Source organism: Oryza brachyantha, chromosome 11 (assembly GCF_000231095.2).
Source record: "Oryza brachyantha chromosome 11, ObraRS2, whole genome shotgun sequence".
NCBI classification, from domain to species: Eukaryota; Viridiplantae; Streptophyta; class Magnoliopsida; order Poales; family Poaceae; genus Oryza; species Oryza brachyantha.
Window position 1 is genome coordinate 1,967,706 of NC_023173.2, and position 17,631 is coordinate 1,985,336.

General features: G+C 39.2%; 3 protein-coding genes across 3 annotated transcripts; all 3 read left to right on the plus strand.

Moving 5' to 3' along the window:
• Positions 1-2,058: 2,058 nt before the first annotated feature.
• On the plus strand, positions 2,059-6,809 carry LOC102721313 (rho GTPase-activating protein 4-like). The gene is made up of 5 exons (XM_040529040.1): positions 2,059-3,117; positions 5,048-5,168; positions 5,266-5,385; positions 5,806-6,036; positions 6,115-6,809. The coding sequence occupies exons 1-5, from the start codon at positions 2,663-2,665 to the stop codon at positions 6,670-6,672; spliced, it is 1,485 nt and encodes a 494-aa protein (XP_040384974.1). The 5' UTR covers positions 2,059-2,662; the 3' UTR covers positions 6,673-6,809.
• Positions 6,810-8,964: 2,155 nt separating this feature from the next.
• Positions 8,965-10,333, plus strand: LOC121055784 (protein FAF-like, chloroplastic). Its single transcript, XM_040529028.1, has 2 exons — positions 8,965-9,009; positions 9,232-10,333. Exon 2 carries the CDS (start codon positions 9,299-9,301, stop codon positions 10,133-10,135), a length of 837 nt encoding a protein of 278 aa, XP_040384962.1. The 5' UTR covers positions 8,965-9,009; positions 9,232-9,298; the 3' UTR covers positions 10,136-10,333.
• A 2,106-nt stretch (positions 10,334-12,439) lies between these two features.
• Positions 12,440-17,160, plus strand: LOC102710065 (signal recognition particle 54 kDa protein, chloroplastic-like). Its single transcript, XM_015842077.2, has 15 exons — positions 12,440-12,636; positions 12,749-12,854; positions 13,027-13,094; positions 13,182-13,283; positions 13,642-13,794; positions 13,881-13,958; positions 14,151-14,276; positions 14,490-14,592; positions 15,019-15,119; positions 15,693-15,830; positions 15,923-16,066; positions 16,181-16,256; positions 16,366-16,451; positions 16,560-16,688; positions 16,787-17,160. The coding sequence occupies exons 1-15, from the start codon at positions 12,478-12,480 to the stop codon at positions 16,874-16,876; spliced, it is 1,659 nt and encodes a 552-aa protein (XP_015697563.2). The 5' UTR covers positions 12,440-12,477; the 3' UTR covers positions 16,877-17,160.
• The last annotated feature ends 471 nt before the right edge of the window (positions 17,161-17,631 follow it).

The window sequence follows — 17,631 nt, forward strand, 5'->3', positions numbered from 1 at the left end:
GTTAAGCATAATTTAATATTCTCAATACTAAGCTTTTTATTAGAACACACAAATTTTTATTGGAACACACAAATATAGATATACATAATACATGTGCATGTTTTTCGAGCCGCTAAACTCCCCTCCCCTCTCTCCTAAAGTTCTCTGCAGGGATCCAGTCGCTAGGGGGTCTTTAAGATCCTCACATACCCATAAGAGCAAGTTCAATAGTATAGCCAACTATTCGCTCTAACTTGTCTATAGTCAATTTAATAGTTAATTTCTACAATAGCATAGACTACACAACTAATATTCGGTCTCACCTGTTATACACACATGTGTCTTGTAATCCGTACTGCAGCTGGCTATAAATTAGTAGCCCGCTGCCCTTATCTCTCATCTTTTATCTTCTTAAAATATATTTATAGCTCGCTTATAGCCTGCTATTGTAGATACACATCCACTTATATATGAGAATCTTACTTAAACATAGTCTCATCATGAATACAAGCACTCCATGTCAATTTTCACTTCTTATCCATTTTTTTATTGGTCTAAACAAGTATACTTTCACCATCCACAAATAACCATCGGCTCTAGGTTTTATGTTGTCTTACTCTGTTCAGCAATATTTTTAAAATAACAACATCCGAATTGTATAGGTAGATTTGTAACCGAAAGTACTTTATTGCTCCTTCCGCCCCTAAAGATTCTAGTTTTTGCCCATTTTATTTATTCCACAAGAACTTCATCTTTGAAAAAAATGGTAGATCGGAGCTTGTTAAGCTGTGAAACAATTATTGGAGTTTATTAAAATGGAGGACAATCGCATTGGAGTTTGAAAAAACAAAAAGTATTTTAGTTTTTTTAGCTTTATATTGGTACGCGTGAATTGGATTAAAAATAAAGTCTCCTCAGAGCAAAATGAGTAGTATTTAGTACGATCTTACATTTATATCTATTCACTTTGACATAGCTCAAAAAATAACGGACTATCCCATATCAAAACAACAGGAACAACAAAGTATATCTATCAATTCCAAAATACTAAGGGCAACGACATGGGCTTTCATTATTACGAGCCTCAGTGTAAGTAGATAACATGCAGTATTAGCGAAAGATAGAAGTGGAGACCAACCTCCACACGAGTACTCACCCTCTCCCAAAATATAAATATTTCTATAATTTAAATTTATATCATAATATAATCACTTATGTACTAATTATCATAATTTTGATCATTTCAATAATTTCAGAGCCAACCGGATGGTTAGAAAAAAAATCTAAACAATTCAAAAATCAAAAATTAACCAGGAAAGTGATTGAAAGGGAATCTTCTAACATTTTTCTTAGTCTATACTAAATAATCTAAAGATACTTATATTTTAGAATGGATATTAGTTAATCAAGGTATATACTATGTTAGAGTTAGCTATATTCTCTTAATCAATAATTATCACTAGAGTTGAGTTAAGATGATAATGTCTCTAACTATTAATAGACCAAAATAACACTCATTTCCTTTTATTTATCCTATGAGACAAAATTGTCTTTAATAATAATAAGAGATAACTCTTATTCATGGTCACGTGGCAATGTCATTTATCTTCCATTTATTTCCTCTTCTGCGTCATCAAATTTACTTGGAGACCACTAATAAAAATATGTTATAGGTCTTAAGTTGTACCTATACAATAATAGGGCTTATTCTTTGTATTTTTTAGGAAAAAAACCAAATGACATATTTATAAATAAAAAATAATTTATAAATAAAATATTTATATATGTGTTCTTAGTGATAAAAAAATATAGCCAAGATCGTAAATAAACCATGATAAAACTCTTAAAGTTAATCTAAATTAAAATTTAAATTTTAGAATATAAATACAACTCGTACACGAACGTAAAGACAGTGTTTTCGTTCCGGACTTCCCTAAAGCAAGTGTACTGCACATCACATCTCAGAAACAGCTCACAAGAACTCGACAACAATTGACATTTCCCTACCGTAAATCTGTACTTGCAGCGACGAACGCAACTTGCGTAGACTAATTTCTTTTGATGGCACCCTTAAATAGAGAGAGACGACATGGAGCGCACGCGTGAACGGGAAGCGAGGAGCATGCCCATCCATGTGTGCATGCATGTTCATGGCCAAAAAGAGGAGGAAGAGATGAACAAAGCAGCAGCAGCAGCAGCAGCAGAGGGATGATGGTTTCATCACACCCTGGCTCCTAACCCTCCCTTCAATCCAACTCCACCTCCACAAAAAAAAGTTAAATTCTTACCCATTATCCACCAAACAGTCCAAAGATTTCATCTTTTTCCAGTTAAAAGTCCCATCTTTTTGGGGGACCAGAGATCCCCCATCCCATTTTCTTGGCTTAAAAATCCCTCCTTTTTTTGTGTTTGCCCATTGCCATTTCATCGTGGATTTGGACCACGCGCAACCAATCCCAATCTGCGGCGGGGAGATTCTAAACTAGCAATCCACCAAGAACTCCACTACGAGAATCATTTCTCTGCATTTTGCCCCCCATCACCACCCGAGAAATCCCAAGAAACGCCTCCCGATTCGCCGTCCCCCCCCCCCCCCCCCCCCCCCCCCTCTGAATCGGCCCTACGCCGCCGCGCGCGCCAGATCGCAGTTCGTGATAATAATCGAGAGAAAAAGGAGGAAGCAATGACGACGGAGGTGGCGCTCCTCCGGGGCCCGACCAACCTCGCTTCCCCCACAAGCCGCGCCTCCTCCTCCTCCTCCTCCCTCTCCCTCTCCCTCTCCCGCCGCTATTTAGCCAATGGAGACAGCGATGTGCTCCCAAGAAGAAGCAGCCGGGAGAGCCCTACAGGACTCCGAGAGCGAGAGCGACGCGAGCAAGAGGGCGAAGGGTCATTGGAGGAGGAGGAGGAGCGGTGGTCGTTCTTGGCGTTGCTGCTTGAGCTGCTGAGGAAGTCGCTGCTCCCGTGCAGGACGGAGGAGGGTGGCTGCGGCGGCGGCGGCGGCGAGTGTGGGATGGAGATAGGGTGGCCGACGGATGTGCAGCATGTGGCGCACGTCACCTTCGATAGGTTCCATGGATTCCTGGGGCTCCCCGTCGAGTTCGAGCCCGAGGTTCCCCGCCGGGCTCCCAGTGCGAGGTATTGGGCTCAAGCTTTCAACAATGTGCTGTTTACTCTGAACATTCAGTTTCAGTTTCAGTTGGAATTCTATTTTTGTGGAAATGTGAATTCCTTTCTCACTCTCCATTGCATTTTGGAGGTGTTTTCATATGAACTGCTATACGAAAATTTTGGTTTTTGCTCAGTTGTAAGTAAATAGAACTGTTCTAGTATCTGTTAAAGTTCAGTGGTTTTCATCATCGTACATGGCACATTTGTCCTCATTGCGACCTCTAGGCTGGTTTGATTCGAAATTTCGTATAAAGGCAATTTTCTATTGTTTCCTGTATGTATTAGATTCCTCTTGAATACTTGAATTTCAGTTCTATCGTGTATAAACTTTGTAGCCTCCCTTGGATTTGAACTTTCTATACTCATGATGGCTAGGCTTCGGACCACAGTCTGTACAAATCGTTCGTATTGTGTTTTCTTCACGTTCCATTGATTAATAATTAGTCAATCATGTCTCTCGATGCTCTGATATTTGATATTGTCGCATAATTTTACTGTAGCATCTTATGTCATATGATTATGCCGGTCACCTTTAAATGATTCTGCAAATGCATTTTGCTTCCATGTGAGCCTGATGGGGTCTGTATAATGAGGGTTAGCTACAAAATGAAGCGTACATTCACAGATCATGATCGCTTATAAATTTGGTACAGGAATGAGGCAGATCTATATTTGAATTATTTTAATATTCTGTGTTTGGGTAGCTGTAGCCATTTGTTCACCTGCTTAATTCCGGCCTTATTATTCAGTAGTAGTTTTTCATTCATGTTCCTGTAAATGCCAGTCCTTTTTTGACTTGTGAGAAACAAACCAAAAGAACCTTCAGTATCACGTGTCCGAGTATAAGTATTACTGTTATAACTGGGTTCTTGGAATTTAAAGAAAAGAGCATGCCTTTGTGATGATATTTCTTTAGTTGTATTATCTCAGCTATATCACATATTGGCTTTTTTCATGTAAACCCTTGTGCTTGCCATTCAATTACACTATTTATCAAGTACTACCTTATATTGGAGCATTCATCTAGTGCTAAATTAGTTGGATGACGCCTTTATTGTTGCAGTACTGTTTGTCACTCTCAAACTCATTTTAAAACGCACTTAGTAGCTTGAATAAAACATTATTTTTTGTTTTGCTCTCCTTTATGGCTTAAGCGAAGTGCATGTGCATATTGTATATTATTATCCATTGGGAATGGCAGGGTGTGAGTAATTAGTTTTAGGATATCTATAAAGAATGGAAAAAAACGGTTACCAGTTTCTACTTTATAGAAGGATGGGATTCTGGGAGCATGCTGCCTCCAAAAGAAGATAAAGTGGCACAAACACCTATAATACATCTTCAAACTGAATATTTGCTGGCTTGCTGCTATGTGATCAATGAGACTGCAGCATATGAGTTGTGCTCAGTCAACAATTGGGAAACTTTTGTAATGAGGAAACTGAGCAAAGTTTTTGAAAAAACATGAAACATAATTCCCAGGACAATTTGAGCATCTGAGTTATTTACCAAACCATTTTTATTTCAGAACCAAAATAATAATGTGAATTTTCTTCACATATTTATACTGATGTCATGCTTTTAATCATGAGAAAATTTGCAGGAATCCTGGTATAACTTATATAAGAATTCAGAGTGTTCATTTATACCATCCGAACAATTAAAAGTTGGTTCATTACAATATGCTTGACATGATTCAAAAAATAAAAATCTTCGATGCCCGATGGCGACGTGCTTTCATTTTCATATGGTGGTATCCTATTATCCTACTTTTGCAAGATGCACATGTCTGGTGATGATACTGTGCACTTTTGATAAATAAACTCTAGAATTTAGTTCCTGCTCATGTTTACATCAGCTGTTGGTATTTTTCAGCTGATCAAAATTTAAAATGCAGTGCAAGTGTCTTTGGCGTTTCAACTGAGTCAATGCAATGTTCCTATGATTCTAGAGGAAGCAGTGTTCCAACGATTCTCTTGATGATGCAAAGACGTCTTTATGAACAAGGCGGTCTTCGGGTGTGATTTTTAAGCATTTAGTTGATTATTTTATTTTTCATCATTGGTTTATAGCTTGTTCTGATGAAATAAATGTTATCTTGTTTTTACTTTACAGGCAGAAGGTATTTTTCGCATAAATGCAGAGAATAGCCAGGAGGAGATTGTGAGAGAACAGTTAAATAGTGGAATTGTGCCAGATGGCATTGATATTCACTGTTTGTCAGGCCTAATCAAAGTAAGCCTCTTTCTAACATGTATCCTATGTGATTCTTTGACTGCATTATCTTCATTGTCGCATATATTGTCCCAGAACGTTGCATGTTCTTCACTTGGGGACTCGTTAATTAGCAGTTGTATTCATCTTCAGTAGTAGAGTTTCATATTAACACCTATCAGAAAACCCATTTTTTTGCTTTTGAATGGAACTCAATCTTCTCTCTGCGCCAGAGATACTTCCACAAGTTCTTTTGGTGCTATTTGGTAAGCATTTGTTGCAAATTTGATCTTTTCTTATACAAGTAGTTAACTGTGGCAATCAATTTAATGGAAGCTACTAGTCCTGTGTCCCTGAGACTGTGAACCAATCAAAACACATACTATTTTATATGGCAAATCTATAGGGATATCACTCCATCTATTTGTCCTTCTATGCCAGGCCTGGTTTAGGGAACTGCCAAGTGGGGTTCTGGATTCAATCCCACCTGAACAGGTGATGCAATGCCAATCTGAAGAGGACTGTGCTCGAGTTGCCAAATGCCTTCCACCAGCTGAAGCAGCTTTACTTGAGTGGGCAGTTAATTTGATGGCTGATGTTGTCCAAGAAGAACAGATAAACAAGATGAATGCTCGCAATATTGCTATGGTCTTTGCACCAAATATGACTCAGGTGATGCGCTGTCCTAATAATAAACTTGCAATTTGAACGAACGCGATAGGTGCTCACTGTTTTGCACATGTAATGCAGATGTCAGATCCCTTGACTGCACTGATGTATGCGGTGCAAGTGATGAATTTTCTCAAGATGCTAATACAGAAGACCCTCAAGGGTAGACAAGAGTCCAATCTGGAGGATAAATCTCTTCCCCACAAGGATCCATCAGATGAAAGTGGGCATCACAAACCCTGCCTCACGCTCGAGTCTCTCCTCCAGGAAGGATCCACACGTTCATCTTTCGTCCAAGAGGAGCCCATTCTTAACAGTCCCGCACATGAAAACGGCTACAAGCCAATTGAAGCTAGTCCTGTCCAGAGAAAAACTGCAGCTTCCACCATGCAGACAAGTGAAGTTCAGACAATCACAGAAGGCTCCAGTAGTTGCTCCCAACCTTCTGCTGATCCTTTATGTGCTGAAGCTGTGAGCTCACTTCAACGAAAGGGCAGCCGTAGCCTGAATAGTAGGAGGACAAGAAAGGGCAAAGGGCAGTCTGAAACAAGCGCCATTCCCTCAGCTGAGAAATCAAAAGGTGCGAGCATTGTGAGCAGGATAAACTCGAAGATTGAACGGATTGAAGCATGGAGATGAAACCAATTGTTATTGTTATTGTTATTGTTATTGCCCCTATTGTCATGTAATCTATGACCCAATGTTTCCTTAAGGTCGAGATCGGCGTACGTGCACATTTTTCAATTTTGTCATGTTTAAAATTTATTGTTGGATCATGACCATGGTGTTTTGATATGGCTAACTTATTTTGTCTTGTCTGTGAGTACATGAGGTTGTCTGTGAATGCAACAAAAAAAAATGCTTAGTTTGCACATACATTTCTTTAAGGATTAATTAGATCCATGCCATTATAATGCCAAGTTAATGGACGTTCAGGGATGTCTATGCTATGCTTATTCACATTGCTCTTTAATAGTTTTGGATTTGCCAGTCATGTCCTACAGTATGGTCAATTTATTCTGGTGAAATGAATCAACTCTAGTGAATTCACATTGTGTTACTTTCAGAGCTGCTCCTGTTCTTTTTGAAGAAAGAAAAAAGAACTTGCAGTTGAATTATCCATACTTTTCCTCAGCGATAACCGCTCATCCCTACACTTTTATCATTTTCATTTGTTCAATCCACCTCATGAGTGTGTATTTTGCAAAGGAAGAGAAAACTGAACACTCTTAAGGAGATAATGCAGTTTTCATCACTGAACTGTCTGAACTGAGCTCTCAGCCATCGTATACATGTCCTTTCATTGCATCAGAAAGCTTTATTCTACCTTCTCCCATTCGTTCCTTTTTCATTTGCTGAATCTGTTCCAAGATTTTTTTTCGATTTTCACAAAAGATGTTATTCCTTTTCTGTATAAAAGAACAGAGTAAAGTTTAGGAGCTTTGCCAATCAATGGATACGAAAAAAAATTCTACCTTCTCACCTTCAATCCTTTTCGTTTGCTGAATCCTTTGCAAGATTTTTGGGTTTCGACAAAAGTGGCGAAGAACCAGTTGTCATCTCATCCAGACAGGAATGTATATCTTTCAGAAACAAAATTCAGACAATTAAAGAACTACAGATTTTTCAGCTTGCTCAGCTATATAAGGTACAGATCTCCCCTTGCTCTTGTGACAATCACATCTTTGTTCCCTATAGGTCTTGGAACTTGGAAACTCTTTAAACAGTATTGTATTTCTTATTGACAGAGTACAGAGTTGATCTGGGAAAACCATCATGCCGGCCAGTTACTTCTTCCCACACAGTGATATCAGAATTTGTTCGGGTAGACAGTGGAAAACTGATCAGATCTTTATCATTATTAAGCAATTTTACGGTACTTGACCTGCACTAAAATTTTGGTACCTCATGATACCTTCTGAAAGTCTGTAAAATTGCTCATCATTATTTCAATCCTAATCTGTAGTCTGTCCATGCCACACAAAAAGGCACATCAAAATCACTCCAATACTGACAAAACAAGTGCCAAGTGCGAATTCCATGACCAAAGAGTATTATTCTCACTGACCTTAAAATTCACAGTACTAATGAATTTTAAACCTTAAACTTAAAGTTGATTTTTTGGGTTTTCACGAAGATTATTTTCCAACTTTACATTTTAGATCGCTAAGAATACGTATAAAACTCATTATAAAAAATACATTTTTTTAGACTGTCGATGTACCGGGGTCTTCCTACCATACCCTGGCAGTAAAAGCAGGTTACCACAGTAATCGTGCGTCCTGGTCATGGATGACAGCATCAAGATTCTGAACATTCCTGTAGTAGTGAACACACTGACAGTGTAGCGTTGAAAGGAACACAAAGCTGAAAAAATGCTCTCTTTTTTTTCATGCAAAATTACAGGGTCGTCAAATTGCATGCAGTACCAGATCCACTTGTGAAAAAGAAATATTCCCATCCCACAGCCACAGAAACCGCTGCATCTTTTCTGGATTGGTGATTCCTTTTCTCTCGCTAAACATTTATTCTTTTTTATAAAAAAGTATATCCACCCATCTATTGCATGCTACTTAAATAATCATAAAAAATTATAAAGATATATTAATATAAGATATATCACTCGCAAACATGTAAGTTTAAGTATGACTTCTATAATACATATAAAATTAACAAATATGGTTGTGAGTATATGTATGATATTCAGAGTTTAATTTATTATTTTTATTATGAAGTGTAGAATTCATATTTTTACATAGCATGTTTGTGCAGTGATATATCTCAAATTAATCTATCTTTATAAACTTTTTTAAATTTTTAGTTACTATCTAGATAGCATATGGAGGACATCCCCAAAGAGTTTAAAATCCACAACCTTCTTACCAGATGATTTCTCTCCCTATATATATACATGTCTTCACTCTGAAGAATTGCACAGAAAATTAATTGAGCCCTGATTGACGCAGTAATTTGGAGGTAAATTAATACATCGCGCATTATATTTTTTTCTCAATCACTTCATTTCCTTCTCTTTAGTTGGCTCTTGCACTGCTTTTATATATATCTGATGATCTGATCACTCTCCTAAGGCTTTGTTTGAACACGGGAAAATTCATTGGAAATATTTATACGAGAATTAAACTGCTTTATGTGAAATTCACGTGTATTTTAGCTGAAATTTTTGTTCGCTTCTGCTAGTATATATTTTGCAGGGTAAGTTTACTCCACAGTAGTAAGCTTGCTGTTGAGTTGCTGGTTGGCACGCATGGCGGCGGACGGCGGCGCGCTGAAGCGGCTGTTCGAGAAGCCGTTGCCGGAGAACCCGACGCTGCTGGAGGCGCTGTCGGCGTGGAACCACACCCACCACAAGAAGCTCGTCGACTCGGCGTCCTTCACCGAGATCTTCGGCGAGCTCCACTTCCAGGAGAAGCAGCACGACCACGTCGCCGCGGCCGTACGCGCCGCGCGGCCCTCGCCGCCGCCGCCGCCGCCTCCTCCTCTGCCTCGCCGCACGGTGTCGTGGCTCGACGTCACCGACGCGGTCGCGGCCGACAAGAGCAAGGACGACTCGTCGCTGGACGCCCTCCTCAAGGCGCCGGCGAGCGGCGGCGCCACCTTCAAGCGGAGCGCGAGCTTCTGCCTCAAGAGCTCCAGGTCGCTGCTGCTCTGCACCGAGGGGCTCGGGTCGGAGAGCACCGTGGACGCCGACGACATGGTCAAGGACGGCGACAACGCCGACGTCGTCGAAACCTCCGTTCACGGCGTCAACGAGATGGACGTGGATACCAGCGACGCCGTCGCCGACGACACCGCCGGCGAAGGGAAGGAGCAGCGGGCGCCGCCGTCGTTCCCGCCGCCGATACGGTCGATCGGGCGCGGCGGGAAGCCGTGCGTGTGCTTCCGGTCAGTGCGCGCGGAGGGGAGGTTCTTGCTGCTGGAGGTGGTCATCCCCGGGAAGGATCTGCTGCAGGCGACGCGGGAGGGCGGCCGGCTCAGGCTGCGGTTCGCCGCCGCCGCCGCGGCCGTGGGTGCGGGCGCCGTCGACGAGGAGATGCATGGAGAAGAAACAGCTGCATGCATAGGCCGCGACACGTTTGCTTAATTAACTGCTACTACCATACTATCTTGTGTGCTAATACATGCTTATATACTTGTGAACTTGTGATGCATCTTCACATACGTACATACATTCAAATGTCATATGAACATATCGTTCTACAGTGCGTATGTACATGGATGAAGGAACAATGTGTTATCTAATTAATATTTTCTCACTATTTTAATAAATAATGCATTTAACTTTTTGGTACACGTTTGACAATTTGTCTTATTAAAAATTAAAAGAAATATATAGTTGAAATAAAAGAAATATATAGTTGAAATATGCTCCCACCGTTTTATATTTTAAGATTTTCTAAAATAGTATAGATTCATCTACTTATTCATGTAAATAGTTTGTATATATGACTAGATTTAGTAATATCCATAAATCTAGATAAATACTAGAAAATATTATACTGTGAAACAAAGGAAGTGTTTAGTAATAAATTCAATCACAATAAATAAATAATTAAAACATATGTTTTTAATAAGATGAATAGTTAAATGTATGACAAAAAAATTAACGACATCATTTATTAAAATATAGAGAGAGTATATCGAAAATACTACTATCTAAACTATTTGTAGTCTGCCTATATGAAACTGGAGTGGCTACTGCCTACTGCTTTCAAAATGTTTACGGAAACTTCCATACCATTCTTTTATAATATATAATTTTATAAAGTAATTTTAGTACAATTTGATAATAAGAGAGAGGGAGTGCAAATTTATTGGTCCAAAGTGCATGCATCATTTTTTTTCATTTCAAAAAGGTGATAGGATATGTGTATTTTTTTATTAGATGGGTATCAAGTGAGTATAATGCTAATATCCAAGAATCTGAACATGGGCACGGGTACGTTTGTAGATTGTTGCCATATTCCTTATAAAAGAGGCTTGTCCACTTGTTGATGAAATTCTTGTATATCAAAAATATCTACTGGTTCTTTTATTTTTTTATTTGATTGACCCATCTGATAAAAAAATTATAAAATTATTAATTATTTTGTTGTAGTTTAATTTATTATAAAAAACACTTTAAACATGACGTATTTTGCATATTTACATAAATTTTTTGGAATAAGACGAATGATTTACCAACATAGTAGAACCGTAGGGTCCATATTACACATTTACACTATAGAAAAGTTCAATTTAGCAAAAAAAAAAAGGGTCCCTCGGGTATTCTAAACCGCAATAGAAAACTTGTCGTGCAACTACAGGAGCATATGAGCAATCGAGCATCATTCCATGAAATTGTTGAAGTTCCGGTTTCATTTTTAAATAATTGAATTTACATGTACAACTAAACGAATGACATAAAACCAGTCTTACATAAATTCTATAACATATATTCATTAATCGACCCCCCCTAGCTCCACATGAATAAAAACACTAGATAGAAAATATAAAGAATTATAAAAAACATGGACAAATTACAACAATAATTATTTATGGATCACAGAAAAACACATGAATTTGAGATGGGACAGAAGACTCAAAAATGAAGCTCCAGTAAGTTTGCACCCCATTTTAAATTTCATCTAAAATTCACGTGGATTACGACGTCTCATAGGAATTCGATAGCACGGATGGATGCCCAATCATTTCTTCCAAAAGCATATATAGAAAAAATTTCTCATATTAATCAAACCATATAAAAACCTACTGAAATTCCTTTGTTCCAAAGAGGGCCTTAAATTATTCCAGGTATTGGTTCACTCGCACTAGATGCCCAAAGCTTTTGATCGATGGTTAGGCTTCTTTCTTCTGAAAGACAAAGGACAAGAGAAATTGAAGGTCAATAATATCATTAAAAAACACTACAATGGTGTGATCTAGAAATGGATTAAAGCAATGGATAAATGCTATATAAAATCCAAATTACTTATAAGCTTTTAAAGTTCCGGCCAAATATTTTTATTACATGGCAAAGAGGTGAGGTTACCCCTTGCTTTGGACTAATCATTAAATATTATCCAAATGAAACTTAAAGTTCCATTTCAAAGAATATTTGTTACCTGCATTTATTAACGATCGTGAAAAGGAAGCCAGGCAACAAAGTGACACAAAACCCCCTAGAATGAATCAAAATCATCTTTGTATTTTTACCTGAAAATTTTAAAAAAACAAACTTGAGCTGGAAGAGAAAGCCTTTTTCTTAGGAAGAAAAAGAAAGTCTATTTGGGTCATATTGCTCAGGTTTGACAGGGTCCCTCAGCCGTAAAAATACAGCCCACGAAGCCCAAAAACAAGTAGAGAGAGCAGCCTCTTTTCTGGGGGCCCACCTGCAGCTGCTTCTTATCTTCCTCCTCGCCCCGCTCGCTCGCTCGCTCACCGGCAATGGAGGCCACCGCGTTCGCGCTCTCCTCCACCGCCGCCGTTGGCGGCCGCCGCTCGCCGGCGAAGGCTATCCGCCCCGTTCGATTCTCCGCGCGCGCTCCCCGCCTCCGCGCGACCCAGAACGCCGCGCTGCGGCGCGCCCTGTCCGCCGCGTCTCCGGTTCGATCGCCCCCTATTTTTTGTTTTTCTTCGTGCGGTCGTGCGTCTCGACTTCCGTGGAAGGTCGCATTGTTTCACTAAACGTTGTGCTATTGCTTTGGGGGGGTTGCAGGGCACGAGGAGGCTGAGGAGGGGGAGCGCGCTGGTGGTGCGGGCAGAGATGTTCGGGCAGCTCACCACCGGGCTGGAGTCCGCGTGGAACAAGCTGCGTGGCGTCGGTGAGTGATGCCATGCGCCTTCGATTCTTCCTATGATGCCCTGTCTTGAAGCAAATTTTGTGTTGCATTCGCTTACTTAATTTGTTCATATGACATATCTACTCCTACTAATACTTCTCACTGAGTCACTGTACTCACTCGTAAAAGTACATGCGATCTGTTCTTGTTTTAGACGTACTGACGAAGGAAAATATAGTTGAACCAATGAGGGATATAAGAAGAGCACTTCTGGAAGCAGATGTAAGTGTGTTGAAGTACAGTTTTGCATTCTCAATATAGTTTCATTTTGTGCCTGAATTTTCTAATGCAGCTCCTGCTCTTGTGCAGGTTAGTTTGCCTGTAGTGAGACGATTTGTTTCGTCTATAAGTGAAAAAGCTTTAGGTTCTGATCTTATAAGAGGAGTCCGACCGGACCAGCAATTAGTGAAGGTATGCTATGCTAGTAGGAATCAGCAGACAACAATGGTTGTTTTTGCTTGGGATGAGATTTTTTTTTTAAAAGAAGATTTGTTCAGTATTTGATCTTGATGTTCTCTAAAGCAAGGTATTTCGCATTGATATTTTCTGAACTTAAAAATGCTTTTTCTCCGGAAGAAAATGAAAACATTAGCAGAAACATGCATACATAATGGTATTCTTGGAATGTTCAGTTATTACTTGTTAGTTTATGCTAGATGTAATATGATGACTACATCTTCCACAAAAGGAATACGGTGACTATCTTGTTAGACTAATAACTAATTTATTTGCTTATAGCGCGGTACAAATAACCTACTTGGTTATGCAGATTGTGCACGATGAACTTGTGCAACTGATGGGTGGAGAAGTATCGGATCTGGTATTTGCAAAAAGTGGTCCCACGGTAATCTTATTGGCAGGCCTGCAAGGTGTTGGGAAGACTACTGTTTGTGCAAAGCTTGCATTTTACCTAAAGAAACTGGTACATTTCTCAGCCTTCTAGTTCAAGCATCTAGTAAGATCCAGACTGAACAACATACAGATACTTATACCCGAGTTAGGTTACAGGGCAAGAGTTGTATGCTGGTTGCTGCAGATGTTTACAGGCCTGCAGCCATTGATCAACTCACTATACTGGGGGAACAGGTACTTTGAACTCCAACTGCAACAATGAGCTGCTTGTTTGATATTTAAGAATCGTGCATAGGACCTGAATATATATCCTAGTCCCCAGATCGTTTTGAAACCCAAAAAATGTCAGACCTTTTACGCTGCAATTTCCTTTTGGATGCACTACTACAATTTTCCATTAGATTGTGCATTTTTGGGCTTTATCAGGTTGGTGTACCAGTTTACTCAGAAGGAACAGAATCCAGACCTGCACAAATAACCAAGAATGCCGTGGAAGAGGCCAAAAGAAGAAATTTCGATGCCATTGTAGTGGATACTGCTGGAAGACTACAGGTCAATCTTCTGTGTATTTCCTGTTCGTTTTTTAGCTGACATGTCAATACCTTTTTATGGAATTTTGATCTATGTAGAACTTTTTTTTTTTGCGGGGTGATCTATGAAGAGCTAATCTTTATACAGAATGTTAATGCGATATTCTCAGACAACATATTAACAGAACTTCCTATATTTTAACTAACATCATTTTCTCATTTCTTTGCCATTCAGATTGACAGATCAATGATGGATGAATTGAAGGAAGTGAAGAAGGCGGTTAATCCTACAGAAGTTCTGCTTGTTGTTGATGCCATGACTGGACAAGAAGCCGCAGGTATCCATCTGTTCTTCTTGCTATTCTGAGTTATGTTTTCATTAACCACCAACATTTAATACACCATGACCCGGCAAAACATTTAATACACCATGACCCGGCAAAACATTTAATACACTATTTGTTGGTATAGCAGCAACGGTAAAATTTGATGATTTGACACTCTTCGTTGCTAATTTGATTATGTTGGCACCCTTGTGGAACCATTTGAGTCAATGACAATGGACCAGTATGTCAAATAATCAAACTTCGATTTATGTAGTTTCAAAAAATGAAATCCCTTGCAGCAGCGTGACATGAACAACCTGAAATTTTTCTTACAGCAAGACATGTTCTATCTGCCAGTCCTATAAAATATAAGAGCTTAAAAGCACCATTGTTCGATATTGTTGAAACAGTCACTTACACTACTTCTCTGAGATGCAGCATTGGTCACCACCTTCAATATTGAGATTGGTATCACTGGAGCTATATTGACTAAACTGGATGGAGATTCCAGGGGTGGAGCAGCACTAAGCGTTAAAGAGGTCCTTATTTTCCACAAAACTTTCCTACCATCATATATACAAGTTACTTCACATCCATGTTGGTTGGAACTACAAATTACTCTTGTTTCTCCTGCTTCTTTTGTCGATTGCCAATTTACTCCCCAAGTCTCCATTTGCATATCTCTACATAATCCTCCAACCTTCATGCTGCATTTATCAAGAAAAAATTTTCATCATTAGACTATCTATTTGAGATTATATATGGTTTATATTAAATTCTTACTAGTTAACTGTATTGTACCCTTTGTACTCCCTCCTCTGTATTATAATAGATGACGCCGTCGACTTTTTGTTATATGTTTTGCCATTCGTCTTATTCAAAAAATTTGTGCAAATATGTAAAAACTTAAGTTATAATTAAAATATATTTGATAATAATTCAAATCACAACAAAATAAATAATAATTACATAAATTTTTTGAATAAGATGAATATTCAAACGTGTGTCAAAAAGTCAACGTTGTCATGTATTAAAATGCGGAGGTAGTAGCTTTTTTACCTTACTTTCAACTGATATATGTAAGGAAGATCAGCACTTAATGAATCATGCAGGTGTCTGGAAAGCCCATCAAGTTTGTAGGGCGTGGAGAACGGATGGAGGACCTTGAGCTTTTTTATCCTGACCGTATGGCACAACGTGTTTTGGGAATGGGCGATGTACTTTCGTTTGTTGAAAAAGCACAAGAAGTCGTAAGTAGCTTCCTGTAGAACCACTCGTCCATTTCTTGTCCTAATCAATATGGTGATATGACAGTATGGTGTTTGTATGATGTTGCACACAGATGCGTCAAGAAGATGCTGTAGAATTACAGAAGAAGATCATGAGCGCAAAATTTGACTTCAATGACTTTCTAAAGCAATCACAGAATGTTGCAAAAATGGGTTCCATGAGCCGTGTAATTGGAATGATTCCAGGAATGAACAAGGTACACGAATTTGAGGAATTCATTTGTTCTTTCAAGCCTGGCAACTCCACTTTATTATGTTTACATTTCAAATGAAACATTCCAGAACTTGATATCAGTTTTCATTCTAAATAGGTTACTCCTGCACAAATTCGGGAAGCTGAGAAAAGGCTTGCATTCGTTGAGTCTATGATCAATGCAATGACTGCAGGTACGTTCCTCATGATTCTGGAACTATTCCTATACAAATGAAGCTTGCTATGGTGGTTCCTTGGGTAATAGATCTAGATGCCTAATCGCATGTATTCTGGCATGCACAGAGGAAAGGGAAAAACCAGAGTTACTGGCTGAATCACGTGACAGGAGGATAAGAGTAGCCGAGGAGTCTGGAAAGACAGAAAAAGAGGTCTGGTTGTATTTTTGTCTTCTCTTTGTTAAAAGACCATCACAAAATGCTCATACCAGTTACCATGGAGCTCAGCTGACAAAAGCACATTGCATTTTTCACTATCAGGTGAGCCAGTTGGTTGCCCAGCTTTTCCAAATGCGTGCTCAGATGCAGAAACTGATGGGTGTGATGACCGGACAAGAAGCACTTCCAGGCATGGGAGGTCTCATGGAGTCCCTTAACGCCGATGAGAAGGTGACAAAGCTAGCAATGTCTTGGGTGGCTTGGATTACTGATTGATTCTACCAACATACATACGGTTGTGTCTCAATCTGCCTTGCATGATCATTCAGGCACCTCCTGGCACTGCACGGCGGAAGAGGAGGCACAGCAAGACGAGGCAGAGGGAGCTGGATGCAGTGGGTGGCGTCCCAAGTTCTTGAGCTGTTGTGCATTGTAGTTGAGAGTTACCGCTCTCTTTTGCGGTCAGGGACTGGGTGTCAGAGCTAAGAGGGAGGAGAAAATGTTCTGCTAGCTTTGCACGTAGGAACCTTCAGGAAGTTTATAGAAAGCACTAAATTCCTGCCATTTTTTCTTGTTACATATTGAGTTCTGTTCATCAATGCAATCAGTTCACTTCAATGATCAAACTTTTCAGAGAAAAGCGTACTTAATATTCTTGAGCACCGAAAGAGGCATCACATGCTATTGTAGAAAAATCAGCTTTGTTACGAAACTTCACCCAGCAGTCCATTCAAACTCTAGATTTTTTTCAGAAACTGTATTACCCCATCCGGATTTTTTAAATTGACATAATTGAATTTTAGTTTTATGTTCGACTGTTCATCTTATTAAAAACTTTTGCGCACATATGTAAAATTATAAGCCATTTTTAATTAATTATAACAAAATAATTATTAATTATGTAATTTTTTTAAATAAGGCGAATGGTCAGATGTAGACCTAAAAATTAACAGTGTCAAATAAAGTATTTTGGGATTGCAATACCATATACCAAAAAAAAAAGCACATCAAGTTTTCTAAAGAACCAAGAAAGAGGAAAGGAAAGGAAAAGAAAAGAAAAGAAAAACGAAACGGAAAACATTGAAGTGCAAATGGACCAAAACTAGGCCCAACATCCACAAGCCTAAGAGCCCAAAAGGGCCCATTGCAACGGCTGCCTCTTATCCTCCCCGCG